Source organism: Panthera leo, chromosome B1, assembly GCF_018350215.1.
Source record: "Panthera leo isolate Ple1 chromosome B1, P.leo_Ple1_pat1.1, whole genome shotgun sequence".
Lineage (NCBI taxonomy): Eukaryota > Metazoa > Chordata > Mammalia > Carnivora > Felidae > Panthera > Panthera leo.
The window spans coordinates 24,419,014-24,442,057 of NC_056682.1; the positions used below are offsets into that span (position 1 = coordinate 24,419,014).

General features: G+C 37.0%; 1 protein-coding gene across 1 annotated transcript in view; it reads left to right on the forward strand.

The window, feature by feature from the left end:
* Window positions 1-23,044, forward strand: part of SGCZ (sarcoglycan zeta) — a 515,552-nt gene that overhangs the window by 488,994 nt on the left and 3,514 nt on the right. The window contains exon 7 of the mRNA XM_042933838.1: window positions 11,230-11,353. Coding sequence (XP_042789772.1) covers window positions 11,230-11,353 — 124 coding nt within the window. The remainder of the gene's footprint in view (window positions 1-11,229; window positions 11,354-23,044) is intronic.

The window sequence follows — 23,044 nt, forward strand, 5'->3', positions numbered from 1 at the left end:
CCTGCTGACAATTTTCCTTTCAGGGCAGTAAGAAGTACTCTTAGTCGACACCTAATTCTAATCAACAAGGTGAGATTGGTTGGCCAGGTAAATCAAATGGTAATTTGGGGAGTAAGTAGCCGTGTTGTCTTTAATTTTGTTTTTGTCGAGAATAAGAGACTTTAGAAAGATACATTTCAAAAAGTTTATTAAAGAGTATAGGGAATGTTTTGGTGTGGACATGAAGTAGATTTCTATAATTTATTTATTCAACGAATGTTTGATGAGTGCTTAATGTGTGCCAAATTCTGTTCTAGTTTCCATGTGCATTTCAAACCTACACATGTAGATTTTCTATGATGTCTTACACAAAGTTATATTGTTTTTCACTAGGGACCTCTGTGTTAAAAAGGCTAAAACAATATATATTGAGTAGTCGAGACATAAGGGTATATTTTCCCAGAATAGCACAAATATGAATGTTCTTCCTTTTTTATTTCTTGAATTAATTTAGCTAAATTATCACAGTTCAAAAGAGTGTCTGCACTTTATGGTGAGAAGTGAGGAAACCCGTTTTATATTGCCCAAAGATTGTTTGGATCTGAGTTTCATTAACTGTTCCAAGAAAAGAAAACAAAACAAAACAACTAATCTGGACTTGGGATCAGTAAAATGAATTAATATGTAATGATGTAGCTGGAATCTTTTCATCATGTTCATTCTTGTGTGAATATAATCTTAAACTGAAATGTTAAGTTTTGCAGGCTCCAAACTGATCTCCGAAAACACATAGCTCTCATATACGTCATTACTGTGTTCAAGGAAAAGCCACCATGTATAAGGTAGTAAGGATTTTGCACTGAGATGTTTTGTCAATAAGAGGTTCTCCTCTCCTCCCCCCTCTTCCCTCTCCCCTTTTCCTTTCTACTCTGTCTCTCTGTTTCTTTCTTCTTCCCTTTTACTATTTCATTCTATGTATGTATATATTTATTTAGAGTTGATAGCAAATGATCATTATCAGAAGCTTGTATTAGGGTGTAATCTTGGAAACATAGAGCAACAATTGATGTAAAAATTTGTTTGATCTAATTTGAAGAAAGAGACCATAACTGAAAGCGCAAGTAGGCAGAAAACAAACCAACCAAAAAAACAGAGGCCACGAAAACCATGTGATTTGCAGCTGAAGAAAACTCTCCACAGCTTGAAGTGATACGACAGTAAAATTGCTTGTATATTCAGGTCACAGTTTACATTGTGTTTTTTCCCCCCTTAAAACATTTTTCTGTTCAATTTTCTATTCATTCCATCATTGAAATCAAAAATAATTCACTAAATGCCTGACACCGTGTTAAATATTTATGAAGAACCAGAAACATGCTTAAGTTCTGCTTAAGTTTCTATTTAGTAATTGCATCTCACGACTTACTTTTTAAAAGGAGTCTGAATTCTGTTCTCAGAATGTGGAAAGTTCTTCTAGAGACCTAGGCATTTTTTTTTCAAATTGAGAATTGTATAGTACCATAAAAACAAAATCTGTTGCATCTTTAGTATGTAAACACAATAAAAACAGCATTTCTTGGGAAAAAAACAGGTGGTAGGGTGACTGAATTTCAACATTACTCCTTTTCTCTACAAGAATCTCTTGGTACCCACTATAAAAACTAGTCTGAAATCCGTCACTGTGATTGCTACAATGCTTTCAAAATGAACACAAATAGTACTTCACTAATTCCAATGACTAATCACATAGGAATTCACAAGCTTTGCAAATAAACATGAGTTTCATTTTTCAACAGGCCCCTTTAGAGAATGTTTTGTAATAAAATGAATTAAAATGAAACCTCCACTATGTTGTAAACCCTCCTCAGGGGAGGATTGACAATTGCTATGTAGGACAGAAGCAGGGCATCATTTAATTGTTAATGCTGTATTGCCAAGAGTCTACTTACCAGATTGTTCTCGAAGGGAATACAGGTTTAGTCTAATTTGAGTTCCAGAGTATTCTGGAATGTTTGAGTTCCAGACTTCTATAGGACTTCTATAGGAATTCTAGGCTTATTTGAGAAGGTCATGGTATCTAGAGAAAACCAAAATAACCTAAGGCTTAGTGAAATTTTATCAATTCTTTTTCTTTATGATTTTGGGGCTTTCCATCTTGTTTCAAAGGTTGTGTTGTTTTGTATTTGGGTATTTCCAGTATTTTCTTTTAATTTTCTGTCATTTAGTTTTACACTGGGTATTTCTTAGTTTTATGTTGTGAATAAACACAGTGGGAAATTATGTTTTGAATTTTCTTCTGATTTGCTATTGAAAATTACAGCCTGTGATTTACTACTTTTTGTATTTAGAATAGAAAGAACTGGAAATTATTCTTGCAGAGTGTGTTGAGGATCTAATGTTATTGTCTTCAGTATGGATAGACAATTTAGTAAGCATCATTGACTAAGTAACCTAGTATTTCCACCCAAAATGATTGCTACATTTGTCAGATATTAATTTATCATAAATACTTTTGATCTATTTAAATTATATTGTGTCCATTGATGAAATTTATATTTTAATTCCAATGTCCTTTTGAATTGAAATAATTTCATGTTAATTTCTAATTTAAAAAAGAAAATGTCTGGGGTGCCTGAGTGGCTCAGTTAGTTAAACATCAGACTCTATTCAGGTCATGATCTCATGGTTCCTGAACTTGAGCCCTGCTATGGGCTCTGAACTTCATGGGATTCTCTCTCCCTCTCTCAAAAAGAAAGAAAGAGAAAAAGAAAGAAAGAAAGAAAGAAAGAAAGAAAGAAAGAGAAAGAAAGTTTTAAAAAGGAATTGCTTATTAGTTTAAAAAAATAAAGTAAATAAAAATCTGATAAATGTTGCACATACTTTTCTCCCCAGAATAGTTTAACATAATGTTTTAAGTTTCAAGAGACTCTCTTTGGATTCTTGTTGAGATTTTACTACATATGTTTATTTTTTAATATTGGATTTATGATAGGGAAGTAGATACGAGTTTACTTTTATCCAAGAATATATCAGATTCTTGAATTTTTAGGTAAATAATATCAGATGTGCTTTCTAGATATCCCTCTCCCAGAAATGGCTGTGAAATACAGACATTGAGTGTTATAGCATTCATATTAATATGGTAATTTAGCAATGGAATTATATATAGTTTAGAAGCATCCCTTTTGTAATTAGTATTTTTTTCATTCTTAAATTTTATTTAAATATAAGTAAGCTAACATATCATTATTATTCTTTACTGAGTTTTAATACAGTCAATGACAATCAAACACTAGCATCAGTTAACAGTTTTCCTATTTGGATCTGCATAGGTGATGTTTTATAAACTTTAACCAAAAACAAACAAAATGGATATTCCTATAAGATCTGAGACCACACCTTCTTTCCCAACACCTTATGAAAATTCTTAAACATATTCAATATTGAAAGCATCTTGCAGTGACCACCTATATACTCCCAGCTAGATGCCTCCATTATCATTCTCCTCTAGGTCTTTAATCACATACGTACACATTCCACTAGTCATCTGCCAGTAGATCTTATTTTTATGCATTTGAACATAAATTGTACATATCTGTACACTTTACCTGATCACTTTGGCCTGCATATCATTATCTAGTTTTCAATATTGCTTAAAGTTTTTTTTTTATTGTAAAATAATTATACAATGACATTCACAAATAATTAAGTGCACATTTCCTGAGTTTTGACAAATGCATTTACCTGTGTAACCCAAATTCCTGTCAAGAAATAAAACATCATCATCACCCAAGAGAGTTCTCTTATGCTCCTTCCCAGAAATCACCACCACTACCCACAAGAAGCTACTTTTCTCTCACCCTTTTCACTCTGGATTAGATTAGATTGATTTAGAACTAAATATAAAATACAATACAATATGTACTCTTCTTTGCAAGATTTCTTTCACTCCTCATGATGTTTTTGAGATCCATCCCTGTTGTCGACTGTATCAATGGTTCCTTCTGCCTTTTCACTGATTAGTATTCTTTCATATGAACATATAATATTTTATGTATGTATTTTCCTAATTGATAGACACTTGGGATATAGCTGGTATATATTAAGCTTTATATGAAAATGCCAGAGCTTTCCAAAGTGATTATATCATTTTCTGCTAAAAATGAATGAGAATTTCAGCAGCTGCACATCTTCCCCAGTATTCAGTAGTGTTAGCATTCTTACTCATTTGAACCATTCTGGTAGGTGTTTAGTGTTATTTCGTGTTTTTAATTTGCCATTACTTGATGAGTAATGATATTAATGACTTTTGCTTGTGCATATGGAACAACCATATATTGTTTAGTGAAGTATCCATTTATTTATAAACTTTTGTCCATTTATTTTAATTATGTTTTTTGTATTTTTTCTTTCATTTTTAATTTTTTTAATGTTTATTAATTTTTAGAGAGAGAGACAGAGACAGAGCAGGAGTGGGGAGGGGCAGAGAGACAGGGAGACACAGAATCCGAAGAAGGCTCCAGGCTCCGAGCTGTCTGCACAGAGCCCAGTGCCAGGCTGGAACCCAGGAACCGTGAGGTCAAGACCAGAGCTGAAGTCAGATGCTCAACCAACTGAACCGCCAAGGCGCTCCATGTTTTGTATATTTGTATTTTATATTTCTGTATTTTATCTTTGAGCTGGAGGATTATTTATATATCCTGGCACCAGTCCTTTGTAACATCTGTAACATCTGTATTTTGTGGATATTGTCTCCCAATCTATGAGTATATTCATTTTACTGATGGATTTTGAAAGGCAGCTTTTCACCTTGAAGACATCTAATTTATATATTTTTTAAATATTTACTAGTTATTCCTTTTTGTGGCCTAAGAAAACTTTTCCTACTCCCAAGTCACAAAGATATTTCCCTTTAAAAACCTTATGTTTAGCTTTTACTTTTGATAACAGTGGGTGGTATAGATTGAGATTCATTTTGTCCTTACAGAGATCAGTTATTTGAGCAGCATTTGTTGAAAAGACTTTGCTTTTTCTCACTGGATCACTTTACTGCCTTTGTCAAAATCAGACGACCCTACGTGTTAAAATTTATTTCTAGTGTCTCAGCATTGTCTTCATTATTAGAGTTTTGCAATAAGGTTTTAAGTTCAACATTGTTCTTTTTCCAGATGGTTTTGGATATTCTGTGATCTTTGCATTAGCTACATAGTCCTAGGCAAATGACTCAACCACACTAAGATTCAACTGCTTCCTAAGTAAAATATGGATAGAGTACGCATTTCTCAGAATTGCTGGGATGATTAAGAGATAATCCATGCAAAGTTTTAAGTATAGAATGAGTTCCCAGTATTAGATGATTATAATTATATGGCTAATTCACTAATAAAGAAGGGTAAATTTAATGATGGTTGTCAATGGCTACAATATTTTATTTTTAACGTATTCTATGATTTTATTTATCAGGTAATTGAGCCCCATAGAGATTAACTGTATTTAAAATTTGAGTAGAACTCTGTAGAACCTGAGTTTCTTATTCAAAGTCCTACATTTAATTCTTTCATTAGGTTGACATATCTCGAGCACAGTAATTTTCAGTGAGTACAAACCTCAATTTCCTGAACTACTTTTTAGAAATAACTTTCATTACTTCAGTATACAGCAGAACTTTCAATACAGGGAATTATTTTCTATGATTCTACAATTTATAATATAGCTTTTAGAAGCATCCAGCTTCTAGTAATGACTTGGGAAAATACTATTACAATTTTATTAGTGTTAATAAAATATTACTAATAAAATAGCCAATGAAATCATCAAGCCGTTTTGATAAGCTGGCATGACTAGTAATAGGTGATGCCTACTTTTATATTAAAAAAAATTTGTATCTAAATCTATTTATTCTCTAGAGTTCTTTGGATAGATAATGTTATAATCATAAGCCTATCTAATTTCAAAGACTTTTCAAAGTGCCTGATTGTGCTTAAACGCAAAGATTTATTCCCGGAATTCATGGAGTTTAACATGTGGAGTTTAGATGGAGGTTTACAGCAAATTTGCATACCATTTGTGGACAAAAATATTCTTTTCCTATTAGCATAGCTAGATCTTGAGACAATGTACATTGGTATGGAGGTAATATATGTGCATATATGTAGGTGTAACTGTACTTGTAATTGATAGTGGATGATTCAGATATATGTATCTGTAAATGTTCACAATGATTTATGCTACAGAAAATTAGTTTATTATGCTAGATAGGCAAGCTTGTAAAAAATAGTTTGCAAGCTTACTTTAATTTTCATATTCATAAGAACTACTGTACTGCCACTTGTGAAAAGAGAATTATTAAATCCTCCAAATGGTCTAATAGTTTCGTTACATACTCTTTAACTGAGCACTCTCTATGAGTAATTTAAGTCCTAGTGTATATTACTCATCTGCATTGGCTATTATTTAAACCAGACAGTATTATTAATAATAAAAATTTATATTATTTCTTTTTCTGGCCTTTTAAATTTTCTTTTAATTCCAGTTAGTTAACACACTAACTGGAATTATATTAGTGTTATATTAGTTTCAGGTGTACGATACTGATTCAACAGTTCGCTACACCACCCTGGGCTCATCATGACAAGTGAAGTCCTTAATCCCATCACCTATTTAACCTATCTCCAGCTCCCCTGCCTTCCGGTAACTATAAGTTTGTTTTCTATAATTAAGAGTCTGTTTATTGGTTTCTCTCTCTCTTTTCTCCCTTTACTCATTTGTTTTGTTTCTTAAATTCCATATATGAGTGAAATCATATGGTATTTGTCTTTCTCTGACTTATTTCACTCAGCATAATACACTCTGGCTCCATCCATGTCATTGCAATGGCAAGACGTTTCATTCTTGTTTATGGCTAAATAATATTCCATTATATGCACATACATATGTATATAATGGGAAGTTTCCATCATTTGCCTGTTGTAAATAAGGCTGATATAAGCATAGGGGGGCATGTGTCCCTTTGAGTTAGTATTTTTCTATTCTTTGGGTAAATACCCAGGAGTGTGATTACTGGATAGAGTAGTTCTATTTTTAAATTTTGAGGAAACTCCATACTGTTTTCCACAGTGGCTGCACCAGTTTGCATTCCCACCAACAGTGCAAGACTGTTCCTTTTTCTCCACATCCTTGCCAACACCCGTTGTTTTCTTGTGATGTTGATTTTAGCCACTTGACAGGTGTGAGGTAATAGCCCATTGATTTGCATTTCCCTGATGATAAGTGATGATGAATATCTATTCATGTGTCTGTTGGCCATCTGGATGTCTTTTTTGGAGAAATGTGTGTTCATGTCTTCTGCTCATTTTTAATTGGATTATTTGTTTTTCAGGTGTTGAATTTTGTTTTTTAAATATATTTTGGATACTAATCCTTTATCAAATATGTCATTTGCAAATATCTTCTCCCATTTTGTAAGTTGCCTTTTAGTTTTGTTGATTGTTTCCTTCTCTGTGCAGAAACTTTTTATTTTGATGAAGTCCCAATAATTTATTTTTGTTTTTATTTTTCTGGCCTCAGGGAACATAGCTAGAAAAAAAGTTGCTATAGCCAATGCCAAAAAGGTTATTGCCTGCATTCTTTTCTAGTATATTTATAGTTTTAGGTCTCACATTTAGATCTTTAATCCATTTTGAATTTATTTTTGTGTATGGTGTAAGAAAGTGGTCCAGTTTCATTTTTTGGCATGTTGCTGTTCAGTTTTCCTAACACCATTTGTTGAAGAGACAGTCTTTTTCCCATTGTATAGTCTTTTCTGCCTTGTCAAAGATTAATTGACCATATGGTTGTGGAAATAAAATTTGTATTATATCTTAATGATTACCACACTTAGTTTTATCAAGATTAACAAAACATACAGTTGAATCCTGTTTAATTCAAAGTCTTCTTCACTTCCTAACTTGAAGGATTTAGCAGTACTGTAAAATTGCTACCACCTTTTGAATGTTTTTTATGTATTTATTGAGTTTATATCAAGAAATGAAAATATTCTTGTAAAACTTTATTTACATGTTTTGTCTCCATTGCACTGTTATTAGAAACTCAGCCCCAGTCTGTTCAGTTCTCTTCTTTTTCCATGGGGTTGTATAAGGATACCAAGGAGCTTACACCGTGTCAAAGATTTGGGGGCAACGTTTGGTCATTGGTAGCTTCATGACCCAAAGTAGCATTTGCCAAGAGTTTCTCATTCTTCTCTTCACTTAGTATTCCTCCACCACAGGTCACTGCCCCTCTGTCCTTTGAGAATCTTTGGTCTCTTGTCCTCAGTCGTCTTAGTCCTGAGATATCCCTACTTTCCTCAGAGCTCTAGCATCTGAAGAATAAAGGCCTTACAATGTAGAACTTGGCCTCAAGTAGAGGAACACAAAGAACAATTTGAAATCAATTCTGTTGATTTCCCATCCAAATCTTCTTTACCCCATGAATCAAGAAAACAGTTCTTCAACAGGTAGAAATACACAGCAAGCTCTCACTGACTTTGGTTTTCTTTTGATGTGTTCGTTCATGTGCTGAATCATTTTCAACATACTAAATGGCTAGGTTTTTCTCCAACTCAAAGTGTCCGTAAGATTAGGAAACTCAGAAGGTCTTTATCAGCTTCTCTGATCCATCTTCCACTGTTTGTGGCAAAAGATACTGTTTAGTGAGTGGCAGAACTCTAAGGAGACGTGACAGGGAAGGAAATGCCATCAATATCTCAAAATACTACCCTACCCCATCTTTCTCTCCATTAATTCTCCTAAGACATTTCTTATTGTCCTATGAGAACTTTATAACTTTCAATTTAGAGATGTTGAAACTGGGTCTGGTTACTGCTGGTTAGTTTTCCCAAACCCATCTCTCAGTCTTTACCACCTCTTTGAATAGAGATGCTCTAAGTGTTAGCAAAGCACTCTGCTTAATGGCTACGCTGGCAATGGATACCTGAGGTCTAAAATGAAAATGAATATAACAAAAAATTTTATTAAATAATTAATAAAGATGAGAATGGAAAGGCTCAAAAGCCCAGAAAGACATAATACATTTTAATGTTCTAGTCCCAAATGTAAACATGATGGAAATATGACACAAAAACATGTATACATTTAATATGGATGTCATAGATATCATACTATCAAATATATGAACAAGAACCTCAACCCCTTATCCTTGGAAACAAACTAAACCACATCAATTATTTGATAAAGTAAGTGTGCTTTTCCTTCCACTTATAAGTTCACTGAGTTGTGTTTTCTTGAAAGTCAGAGTCATAATTTTAGAATATTAATATGAATATTATGCATATTAACTCATTTTAATTAAGTGCCTATCTGACTTCTATTTGAATGGTTCATCAATCCAAACATATATAATTACATTTAATGTTGCGGATAATTAACCGATGAAAAAAGTAGTGGTCACAGATATACTACTCAAGATGGTCTATATTTGGGGGTTTATTAGGGGAAATCAATGACAAAATACACATTTTAACAGAAATGTAGATTGAATGTGCAAAGTATGAGTATTATGAGTGAAAAAAATTATGGATGATTATTTTATTTTCAGGTTTTCAAATGCTCTGTAAAAATATGTGACTTTTGTTTTTCAAAAAAATACATCTATTAATATATATATATATAACAATATAACAATGTTTCAAGTAGAAGTAGATAGGGTTATATATATATATATATATATATGTTACATATGTAACATATAACATATACATATATATGTAACATATATATATATATATATATATATATATATATATATATATATAAAACCTAACCCCTCCAGGGGTTTTATAAATATGCCCAAGAGGCCCATAGAGATGAAAGTTTCAGAGTTGCTTAGGTGAGTGAAAAACATTGAAAATGTCAAAATCACTTCTTCTAAATGCTGGCTCTACTCCTTCAATATCACTTTCGAGTCTAAATTCAACTTCACTACTGAAAGAGAGCTTATCTTCAGAGATCTAACTATTTGATGTGGTTCTCCCCGCAAAACAGCTTTGGATCTGTTGCCTCAAAGGAAACCAGTTGCTTTGGATGATGGTGAATGTGAACCTGAGGGGACTCTTGTCCTAAAGTTGTGTGGCCAAGGGGAACACACAGAGTTGCTCCCCCATAAACAGAATGTTTATCCGTATCAGGGGTCCTTTATCTTATCACACTAGCGCTTTTTACCACTGTATTCTAGCTTCCATGTTCTGCCTTCTTTTGCTCTTGCCTCTAGTTTTATATTTGGAGATAATTTGAAACTGCCTCCCAACTATCTTTCTTTTCAGGCACAACAAGCTAAAACAGTTGGTTTGGGGGCCACCTGGGTGTCTCGGTTGAGGGTGAACTGTTGATTTCAGCTCAGATCATGATCCCAGGGTTGTGGGATTGAGCCCTGTGTCAGGCTCCGTACTAAGCATTGAGCCTGCTTGAGATTCTCTCTCTCCTTCTGCTCCTTTCCCCGGCTTGCACATTCTCTCTCTCCCTCTCTCTCTCTCTCTCAAATAAATATATAAATAAACATTGGGGTTTTCTTCCCTCAAAATGTATGCAATCTTTATTCATATTTAATTAAATGAGAGGTGGATCACCGCTCATTTACTTGTTCTCTGTCAGGATAATGTCATTCATTCTGTGAACATTTTCCTGGGCCAGTAGAGGTCAGTGGATGTAGGAAATGTCTCCTTTCTTCATTTTAATTAATTTCTAAACGTGTAATGAGTACTTTGAAACTTTTCAGGCTTACCGAATTTTGACTGTGGAATTCTTGAAAGTTCACAATATTAACAATTTTCATTAAAGCTCTCTCGTCTTTGTGAGACTCTTGATAGCTACATGCTAAGTTGGTAGAAATTTATTAAAACTCCATCATTAATTTTGAAAATATATAAAGGATTTAAACAAGTAAACTTATTACGACCTACTTTTCATGTGCGTTGTGAAAGGAAACAGCGTAAGAAACTGTTATTAAATCATTAAACAAATGAGAGTAAATAATTGATGTGAACAAATGAAGTTTCATAAAGAACCAAAAAATAGATAAGGCAATAAAAAAGGATTCTAAAACTCGTTTTGCCTTTTGTTTTTTTTTGAAATGGCAAAGATTTTTATTTATGCCTACCTGTTTGTTTGTTTTAGTCACTAATGTTATCTTTTAGTCCATCATAATTGTTTTTTTTTTTTTTTTTTACTATGAAGGAGTCTTTTGTTTTACCCTTAGGCTTGAATCACCCACCAGGTCCTTGATCATGGAGGCTCCTCGAGGGGTCCAGGTCAGCGCTGCTGCGGGAGACTTCAAGGCCACCTGCAGGAAGGAGCTCCATCTGCAGTCTACAGAGGGGGAGGTGAGTTCCCAGGGGGCACAGAGGCCCGTGACTGCTCCTCAAATTAGATGCATGTTCTTCCAGGTGACACGTGATGAACTGCTTCGTAAAACAGCTTAAATTATGAAAATACAGTACTTCTTGAAGATGAAATTTGGTAAACCTTCTGTTATTTTCTTAAAACAAAGCCCCACTTATTTTCTAGGGAACGACTTCCATTCATGAGTCAGTTATAAGTGGGGCATCTAACTTCCTGTAGTTTCAGAATTGACAGATAAACATAGTTTCAAGATCATATCAAGAATAAAGGCAGGCTTTTCTTTTTCTTTTTTTTTTCCCCCCTCTTTTGGTCTTCCAGAAAGTTCTTCCAGGAATTACTTGGGATGTTTATTTCTGTAGAAATGGTTCCTGTGTGTCTTCTAAAAGAAAAATGAAACAAGTTATTTTACTACTTAGCCAGATTGTCATTCCCTAGATAAGGAGGTAGATACATGGCAATATTTTTCTCCCATGTTACTTTATTTCCTCCAAGAATCTCCTTTAAATCTATTCTCATTCCATTAAAGATCACTCACTTCCTCCCCTCACTGAAGTGATGAAGAACCCTTCATCTTCCTTCTGCCAGCTTTCACTGGAGTGCCAGAGGCACACGTTCATTTCATGTACCTTATTTGCTATATACATTGTGATTATTGTATCAGCAGAATTACATTTTTGTCACTTCTGGAAATTCCTCAGCATTCGGTCTTCAGGTATTACCACTCCCCATTACCGCTCCATGGCTCTTTTCTGGAACTCTGAAGAAATACTGTGTTTCCATTCCCTTACCCTCCACATCTCTTAGCCTCTCCTTCCTAGTTTCTATTTCTCTGTCTCCCTGTGCCTCACTCTGCTTATTCTTTCAGCCATACATGCTCAGGTTTCTTTTCAGTATCTAATTTCTTATTTAATCCCTCCACTGAGCTTTTCATTTTAATAATCATGCTGTTCCCTTTTAGGGTTCTCATTTGTTATTTTTTCAAATCTGCCTGGACATTTTGGCAGCTGCTGTTTTGTTTGCTTGCTTTTAATTCTATTTTAATTATTTCAAATCCTTACACACAGCACCTATTGTGTATATTTTTACTACAACTCTCAAAAGCCTTGAAAGTCTAAATCAGTTCTTTTTACTGTTTCTACCAATTAAGTCCCAAAGTATTTTCTTCCTTCTTGTGTTAATTTTATTCTAAGTTTATAAAGATCAAGTTGAGAAGAAAAAGAATGGAAGAATAATTTGAGAAAGATGCTCTGAAGCATTTTATACGTCTTCAGATGTAAAGATGAAGGCACAAATGAATAGAATCAAAGGAGGATGTTCCTTTGGTTAAGCCATTATCTCAGTTGTTGATTCACGATAAATTTTCCTTATAAATTTTGTTACTTTTCTATAAACAAACTTACTGGCAGGGCCATATTAGCATCTTAGCAGATATTACAACTTAAATGATCTATTAAATGATCTATCACAACTTAAATGTAACTTCCTAATATCTTAAGAGTATATCCATATTACCTTTCAAGATTTCTTTCTACTACAGTTACAGAATACAATACTTTGTCTACCACAACCAGATAGAAACCTTTCTTAAATATCTTGCATCCTTTTTGAAGAGTTGCTTTTATCATGATAATTATTGCATTCAAATTATTCATAATGAATCACACCATAATAAATATTGGTTGTTATTAATCTCTGTTCTGTTCCTATTTATTCAGCACTTTACTTATGTTCTTTAATTCAGTGCATCAGCAGAATGAATCCTTGGATTCAATTACAGGTTAGCATTTAATTGTGAATTGAATATTAGGCTATAAATAAATCATAGCCAGAGATTTTCAGCTGTTGTCATTTTTTATGTTAATAATATAAAGACACAAGAAAGCACAGCACTTTATAGTAGAATAAAATTATATCTAATTTTCCTAGGAAAAAGTGTGAAGTTATCTAAAACTTTCTCTTTGTTTCACTAACTATGCACAGAAAGGCGGATTAATCATTTACTACACAAAAGAGATAGATATAAAGTCCCTCCCTTAGACTGTTTTTGAAGTCGTTAAGATCAAGAAAACATGGCATTGAGGTAACAAAGTAACAGACAAAATGCTTAAGAATGAAACTGCACACAAAATTCTGCACTGATGAAGATTTAGGCGTTTCAGACATAATATTGCAAGTAATTTCAAGTTCACTTCTGAGGACGATCTGAATCATAATATAGGGGGAACTTTGACAGTATTAAAACAGCGCAAGCCAAAAAAAAAAAAAAAAAAAAAAGCACATTCAGTGCAATAATACAACATATTACAAGGTCACTGGGGAAGGAGAAAAAATTATTTTGCAAATTTAGATTTTCTATAACACTGATAGGCCTGATTTCAATGAGTAAGAAAGGGATAAATGAGTTCTTGGTGCAGAAAAGACAGTGGATGGTGATATAAAATCTCAGGCATGTGATCCTGAGTACCACGGAGAGTTTTAGAACAAATGGATTATATGGTTTATATGGGCAATATAGAATAGAAATATCAATTTTAGAATATGGAGGGTGAACAGTATCACAGTCACTGCCTTCGCAGAAAAGAGATACGAGCAAGCCTGTTACCGGACTCGAGTCCTTGGGCCCAGCAAGGATAGAAATGAGGCTGGACTCCAAATGTAAAAGCACAGGCAAGGCTTTATTGGGGCTAATGCTCGAGAGCCAGGGAGGCGGCACAAAGGAAGGAATCCTTAGGCTGACTCCCTGAGGAGAGGTCAGGGAGAATATTTTGAAGAAACTTAGGTGGGAAAAGGGGTGCCATGTAAGCATCTAGAGGCGGGGGTTTATTAGCACCTGTGCACTTAAAGATCATGTTTCTTCATGCATCACATGTTTAATTGACATGTTACATCTCCGCCCCTGGGTATGATTTTTAGCATTATAATGAGGGGGAACGTCAGTGTAAGTTCAGTACTGGGGTCCATGATGGTGCAGACTGGTTTGCAGACTGGACTGGGTTTGCTCCTCAACTGGTACTTTGCTCTGGAGAAGTGACAACAGCCCGTAGGGAGCTCTATGAGAAACGTGATCTCAGTCAGCAGGCGGCAGGGAGTTTTTCAGATACACAGGGGCTTGTTCCCAAGGTCCCTGAGGGATTTCATCCTCCTTATTCTTAAGGAGAAAGGATAAAAGGTCTCATTTTCTGAAACTGCTTCCTGTTGCATGAGGCCATTGTCCCTGTCCTAACCTGGATGGGTAAAAAATCTCTCATGGACTGTTCTACTGACTTACAGGATTTGAATCTTCTTATAGAGGTACAGGGTGGAATCCTTGTGCTACCATTAGCTTGACTTGGAATTGTTGGACCCTGGAGGACACAGATTTTACTAACAGGTCAAACAGACACCAAAAATAAGTAGCAGGAGGATAGCCACCAACAGTCTCAGGAGAGGTAAATATAAACAAACAACAAACAAACAAACACCCAGAAACAAAAGAGAGACTGGGGAGGGCATTTTTGATTGTTGACCAGATATAGTTAAGATCTGTCCCTAAATTGTGCCGATGCAGGCAGGATGCCTGCTCATAAACCCTTTTTGTATTTACTTCAATTTTTCCTGTGTTAATTACATAGGCACAATAGGTTTTGTTAATAACGGCATAAACTCCACCTTGTTCAACCAGCAATTAGGTAATTAATAAGAGGCATTTCTGTGACAATAAAAGAAAAACACAAGTTGATGGTTGGAGCAAATTATAAACCCAGTTTCTGAATCCTGACTACTCCGGTGAGAAGATTTCTGGAAGTCAAGCTCGAAGCACCGTCAGATGGAGTGGGCACAGACAGCAACAATCTGATGCATTTTTTTCTGGTTTGTAGTTCAAATCCTCTGGTGATCTTTTTGAGGGGCCCAGAGAGCAACAGGCATGAAAAGTGTCTACACAGGAGCTACCGTGGCCATTTCTCTGAGATGTACCTCAAGTTGTCTAGCTTTAGTGTGCAAGGCTTCAGGAAAAGGAACAGTTTTACTTCTTAGTGATTCCAAGACAAGAAAATGCAAGAAGATGGAAGCCATAGTTTGAAGAGGCATAGCCAGATGTTTGAGGAAACCAGAAGAATTCAGGATCCAGACCAGTCTTCTAGGCAAACAATAAACACTTTAAAGATAATTGATCAGAACTAGAATCTAACATCCACAAAAGGTACGTTATTGAAACATACTTTGCCCTCTAAAATCATCCTCATATTCATCAAACATAACCAAACTAAAACCAATTTGTTTGTAAAAACAAGTCTAGTTTTAACAAACTTGGTCTAATTATTTGTGTAAGTACAGCAAGAATAGTGATTGACCACATAAGTTCTCTTAAATCTACTTTGCTGGAACTTTTGTAAGGAATTTTACTTTTTACTTTTTATTTTACTTATTTTTATTTTTTAAAGTTTTTTTTAAGTTTTATTTTTAATTTATTTTTGAGAGAGAGGGCGAGCAAGTGGGCAAGGGGTAGAGACAGAGAGGCAGAGAGAATCCCAAGCTCCGACAGTACAGAGCCGAAGTTGGACACTTAACTGCCTGAGCTACCCAGATGCCCCTGTAAGGGATTTTAGTTTGAACTTTTAATAGCCTCTCCAGGCCAGAAGTCAAGCCAGACACTTGCCATTAGAATTGCCTGAACTACCTGTACATTTGGGTGAATTCTTCTTGAGGTCCCCAACATATCCTTAGGAGTCTGCACCTGCCAAGAAGTGACTTTACTCACCCCGTAAGGCTGCTGGAAACTCTGTAAGCAAGGTACCAGGCCAACAGTTCCAAGGGGCTCTTTTGGCTCCATAAAGTCAACTTTAGTTCCTTAAAGTTGTCTCGTCATATCAGTTTATCCATACCTTTCTCAACTATGACGTTGGTGATATAGTCAGTGTTTCCAAGGGTGTACTGTTACAAGAATGAATTCTTATTGAACTTATGTAAACAATTATAATTGCCATGAATGAAAGAATACTCACTGAGAGTTTCTGAATTTTAAAGGATTCAGGTAGGGAGAAAAGTGAAAGGTCTTAACTTATTTGCAAAGGAATGTTTTATCAAATTTCTGTAAGACATAGACATCATAGGAGAACATGTTTCCTGCAGTCTGAAAGAAAAAATGTTAGTGAACCAGCAGTATTTTTTAAAAAGTTATAAAAACTATGTATTCAGGGGGTGCCTGGGTGGCTCAGTCAGTTGAGCGACCGACTTTGGCTCAGGTCATGATCTCACAGTTTGTGAGTTCGAGCCCTGCGTAGGGCTCTGTGCTGACAGCTCAGAGCCTGCTTCTGATTCTGTGTCTCCCTCTCTCTCTGTCCTTCCCCCATTCATGCTCTGTCTCTCTCTGTCTCAGAAATAAATAAACATAAAAAAATTTTTAAAAAACTATGTATTCGCCCCCCATTACTAATTTTTGTTCTATTTAAATACAGTTTTCCCTGCAAGTCCAAAAATTCTTACCTAGTTTAGTTTCATGATATTAAGGGTGTCAAAAACCTGTATTTTCAAAAGTTCTTTTCATGAACCTCTTTGAGGTTGAAAACATTTGCAAGAGCATCAGAACAATGACTGTAAATGACAAGACTCAAAAATGGACATGGTTAAAGATCTGATGAGAGTTCATTATAGTGTAGTTGACAAGGAAATGCAGTTATTTCTGTAACATACATTTTAACAATTAAAATGTCAAGTGACAACCTTATACCAGGACATATTAAAGCTTTAGGGATTTCATATGATTTCTGGAATAGTTATTTGTAAATAACTTAATTCATAAAGTTGAACTCATATAATTCATATAATTTCTAGAACATTGACCCATAGAGTATAACCTAAGAAAGTTTATTATCATTTGTTTAATAATGCCTCCCTTATAACTTAACAAACCATATAAACAAGCACATGCCTGAATAGGATCATAGATTACTATAAATCTTAATATTCCAAAGACAAATACATAGGATTATACAATTGTTAGCAAAATTTAGCTCCTTTAATATTGAAAGATTTCATTTATTTAAGTAATCAAAGACCTAACAAAAACAAATATGAAATCTTATTTTTCTGGATAAAGAAAAAAAAACTTTCTTTATAATTTCTTATTAAGAGCAGACCAACAATGCAAGAAAACCTTGTCTCTTTAATAGAAAAACCAAATTTTATTTTAATACCAGTGTACTTTTAAAACTCATCTATTCTAATCTTAGTCCTGACCACATGACATTCTTTTCCAAAGATTCTCTCCACAAACCTTCTGCAGCTTTCTTTTTCATTCGGATTTTGTCCTAAGCCTTCTCTCTCTAAACAGTCTCATCTTAGGACAAAATTACTTTCTTCCTGCAACAAAAATATTTTCTTCATTCTTTATGCCTCTTTAAACATATTTCCTTTTTTTTTTTAAATTCAGTGTTGTTTTCCTTCTCATTTCCAGCAGTCTCAACTACATTTATCAGAATTTTAAGTCTTAGAAACCTCAATTTCTAGTAAAAACTAGGTAGTAACCAGGTATGAATGGTCTGTTACAACAGTATTTTCTTCACTTTTGGCAATTTACAAATTTTTTGGAAATATACAAATACATTTCATAATTTTTAAAAACATGAACTTTTTTATGGTACAATCATTTAATATAGCATAAAAGATGTTTACCAACAGATTCAAATTTATCTTTAGTTTTTTTGTAATAAGCCAAAAGCAGATGAATCTGTTTAGCAATTAACGTGTTAGTATTTTATCTTATTTTGAAAAGATCCAGATTCCCAATGAACTTAACCCAATGTATCACTTAACCTAGCAAAGCTTTAAAGTTTTAGGTTACCAAAGATTTTGAAAGCTATAGACCTTTTTATTTAATTTACTTATTCTTAACAATTACCCATGAAAACCTCAGGAGACAGACAAAACCTAACATTATTTTAAGTCATTTTTGCTGACAAATTGTAACAGATACAACATGAATGTAATAAACTCAGGTACAATGAAAGCTTGATGGTGATAACTCGGAAAGACATGTTTTTAATTAAACCAACAGCCTTGAATTAGCTTGAATACCAAGGATGTTGCACCTGTGTCCACTAAACAGCCAATCTGTTTGCTCCCCACTGTCCATTTTACTTGGTGCTCTTGTGGGGAAATTGAAAGTGAGCGCTTTAAGTCTAGGGGGGCTCTTGGGCCGCCGATGGTGCTGGACGCCCCAGGGATGGTACAGGAGGAGGAGCCAGCAGCCTGAGTGGCCCCAGTGGTGGTGAGGGGACAGGAGGAGGGGGAGGAAGAGAAGGCAGGGAGCCCCCGGCAAGGCCAGAGGCAGATTTTAAAGTTTGGACAATCATTTCTCCATCTCTGTCTCTGGTCTCTCCCTTCTGCCAAACATGTTTTTTCTCTGGTTGCCCTTTAGCCCCCTGGGAGAGGTCAGGAGCAGGTAGTGGGTCGGACATCAGTTCTGGTGCTCGTACTCGGGGAGGTGGATTTAGGATTTCTAGTCGCTCCCCATCTCCCTCCTCCTTTTCCTCAGTATTCTGATTACTGGGAAGGGGGTCAGGTGTCTTAGATTTTTGTTCCTCCTTACTTCTCTGGAACATCAAGTGGGGCCCTTCCCGTGAGGCATCTGTATTATGGAGTAACGTATAGGCCTGAATGTAAGGAAGTTCATCCCAGATCTAGTGAACTTAAAAAAAATACGGGTTAGTTTTTATCTGAGTGGTTTTAGAATGCCCAGTTTTTACAAGTGCTTGCCTTTAAACCAATTACATAGAGCTCCTTTACAAATTAATTTTAGCAATACCATCTGGAGATAGAAAAAATATCTCGTATTTATAACACATATGGACACATATACACAAACAAGATGCAAACAAAATCTAGCCTGTTTCACTATTTGTGGAGAAGACATGACAAACCCGATTTCTAAATATCCTGTTTTTATTAAAACAAACCTAACTGTAAGATAGCATTATAATTTATGGATCCATTAATTATATTTTATTTTCCATTTAGTACACAGCTGACTTTGTGCAAAGATAACAAAAACCGCAGCAACAAATAAATCAAATGAAGCCTAGAATACCTGGTTCCTCCCCAAAAGTGGGAGGCTCCCCTGATTGAACCAAACGGCTTCCTAGGTGTTGGTTGTTTAGTCGTATAGCCAGCTTTTTCTAATCCTGTGTACAAGAAAACTAATTTAGACATGTCAGAAGAGCCCTATTTGAGACTCACGTGATCCTTAAATTTTTTCCACCTGGAGAGCACCAGCGGTAACCCTCAACAGCTCAAATAAAAGCAGGACCATCAGCTTAAATTGAGGGGGTCTGGCTATCAGGTCTCTTTGCCGACATACCTGTGAGGTGCTGAGACGTCAGAGGGGCACAGAGAGTGGGTGCTGGTCCCCCATTGCCAGTTCCAGAGGAGCCCCGGGGGTTCTCAGCCGAGCTGCTCCAATCTCCTGTCCCTTATGCCAGGAAAGGTCGGCCCAAAATGAACAAAGTCCAACAAAATTTTAAAGAGAAAGGAAAAAAGAAAAAGTTTTATTCCGGTCAAGTTAGGATAGCTGCTGGGGGTACCGTCTTCAAAGAAGAGAATGCTTCCAGGGAAGGGGGGGGGGGGTTCAACTACAAATCATGAGAGGACTTTTCAGACAGTTGTAGGCTTTTAAGTTCCGCGTATGGGCAAGACTGCATGGCTTTAGTCTCGTGGGGACTGAAAGGGGGGGTTTACTCTTCATGTTTGGAATAGTCCATTTTAAATTTTAAATGAGGCGGGTCTAAGTCCACAGTTGAGTACACAGATATCAAAAGTAAACAGGTTTTTAAAAGTTTATTTTGAGAGAAAGAGAGAGAGCGAGCCCCAAGCAGGCTCCGCACTGTCAGCACAGAGCCAGATGTAGGACTCAAGCTCCCGAACGGTGAGATCATGAGCTGAAATCCAGTCTGATGCTTAAACCACTGGGCCATCCAGGCAACCCCAAAAGTAAATAGGTTTTCAAACAAAGTTACAAATCAGGGACCTCCCAGAGGGGAGAAAAGGTGGTTTTAAAAAAAAGAGGGACAAAGAAAAGGAAGCCCAAAAGCGGACTCTAACTCTAGCCCAGGAACTCTAGCCCCTTACCGGGTTAATCGGTCCTGGAGGGAATCTCCCAAAATCACCGCTCAAAGGACTCCTAAATGGGAGTCCCTTTTTCCAAAGGTACTGGTAGCAAAGATAAGAACCAGGGGGCTCCTGCTCCGGTGGGAGGCTTCAAATGCTCCAAGTCTGTGGGTGGCGTCAACTACCTTCTGAAGGCCCAGGCCGGCTGCACCTGCAGGGCCTGGGACAGGTCCCTGCCACCTGCGAGGGGCGGAGCCCTGGTGCAGTGCGGTCACTGAGATTACGTCCTTCTGTTGAAGGAAGACACGGGAGCAAACAAAACTGCTAAGAGAAGATAGAAAAGAAAATCCTGACAGGAGTGAAGGGATGGGGCCAGAGCATTGCCAGAGGGGCAGTGAGGAAAAGGGGAGGTTGGAGACCCACCAGTCCCCGACCAGAGAGGCCTGGCGGCCCTTCAGTCGTGGGCGTTGGTCCGGGTCTAGCGTCCCTAGTTCTACTGGGTCGCGTCTCATCTTAGGGCCCCTTCCTGGTCCACAGATGGACTCGGGTCCTTGGGTCCAGCAATGGTGGAAATCGGGCCGGACCCGAGATGAAAAAGCACGTGCTCCTGAGGCTGGAGCACCAGGGAGGCGGCAAAAACGAAGCAATGGCCAGGCTGACTCTCCGAGGAGAGGTCAGGGAGAATATTTTAAAGAAGCAGGTTTTGGAAAGAGGGTGGAGTGGAAGCACCTGTGCGCTTAAGGGTCCTGCTTCTTCAAGTGTTGCTCGCGTTTAATTACCACGTTAAATCTCCACCCCTGGGCATGATTTTTAGTATCATAATGAGGAGGGGAAAGTCGGTGAAAGTTCAGTACTGGGCTCCGTCTTGGCGCAAGCTGGTTTGCCCGGGACTCGCTTGCCTCTTAGCTGGTGCTTTGCTCTGCAAGAAAACTCATGGTGGCCAGCAGACAGCAAGGAGTTTTCCAGGTGCGCAGGGACTTGTTCCCGAGGTCCCTGAGGGTCTCACAAACATGCTGCGGAAACCTGGCAAAGCTGGGCTGGAAAGGGTCGACGTGAAACACCTCTTTTCACCTCACGATTTATTTTTTCTATCTCAAGCCAAGACAATATCATTTCCAAAAGCCCCACGCATTTAAAGTTATTAATAAAATATACGTCCCCTAAACGGGTGAGGGTACAGTCTGAATCTCAGAAGTTCACGGAATTAAGTGCTGTCCTCTGACGACAAGCTGTCAAGAGTAGAGATTGGAGAACATGGGGGAGGGGGGGTTGCTGCTCTGCTCACATCAGGCCAAATGGTTGAGGCCTCCACAGCTGTGCTTGTGTCCACAGCTGCCACCTGCACGCCCTGCCTGTACAGAAACCGCCACTCTCCACAGCTGTTCCCTCAGGCTGCAGGCAGGGGCAGGGGGATGACCAGTTCCGTAGCTGTAGAAACGAGCGGGGCTCCATAGCTGCAGAAACTGTGTCAGCAAAGCTGCGCCAAACTGCCAGGGCTAACCAGCCACGTGGATTTCTGTGCTTACTAATAAATGAACCACTCACAGTGTCTTCCGGTCCCATCCCACAGGAGCCTCTTCAGCCCACGTTCGTTAGCTTTCCATTTCCACCCTCCATCGTCTTATTTATTTGTCCGTGGTTCTCTGGACGAAATACCAGCTCCTGGTGTTTCCTCGGAGCCAACTCCTCTGCAAACATGCAGACCTAAACCCGGCTGTCCCAGAGCTCGCCCGGTAACATGTTTCCGGCAAAGCTGAGATTTCCGCTTTCTGAAAGCATGCTAGCTTCTAAAACGAAGTGAGGAAAGTGCGAGCCCAGTTCCTCTCTTAAACCCATCCAGTAGAGAAGTCACCCCTCGGTACCTGGGGAGAAGTGAGCTAAAGAGCCCAGACTATGTCAATAGTTGGTGGTACACTCACTCAGGTCGCTCAACAAGGGGACACAGAGCCAGGAGAAAGGAGGCCCAGCCTCTCTACCCCAAAATATGTCCTTTCCTTCTGCTTAGATTTGTGTGCTTTTAACTTTCCTATCAGGAAAAAAAAAGTCTCCTTAAAAAAATGAGAACGGGAGCACAGCAGTAATTATGTAACCCTTAAAGAAGTAATTACGGGGTGATAAATTTCAATATTTGACACCTACAAATGAAAGTTTTAATGACACTTTAACTCGAATGTTGTTGGTGAATTCAATCATCCCTATGCTTTCCGATCTACTCATTTATTCCACCACCATTTGTACATTATGTGGAAACTGCATGTTGCAGAGTGAAACACTGTGAAGTTATAAAAAATTTCAGGTATGATTCTATCTTCCAGGAGGATATAATTTAGTATATAAAGGCAGATATAAATAGGACTATAAAATAGCATCAACTAAGGAACAAAATAAAATATAATAATACGTGTCTATGGGAGAACCAATAAGGAGAACCTTTTCTATGGAGGGTGAAGTGAATGCACTGGGCTTTGCTGGAGGGTGACACTTGTACCAGAGTAGAGGGGAGAGACATGCCTACTGGCGAAGGAAGAACACGATTTCGTGCACCAAGCAGTGGCACAATTTTATGCACTGTTCTGCAGCTGTGAACCAAA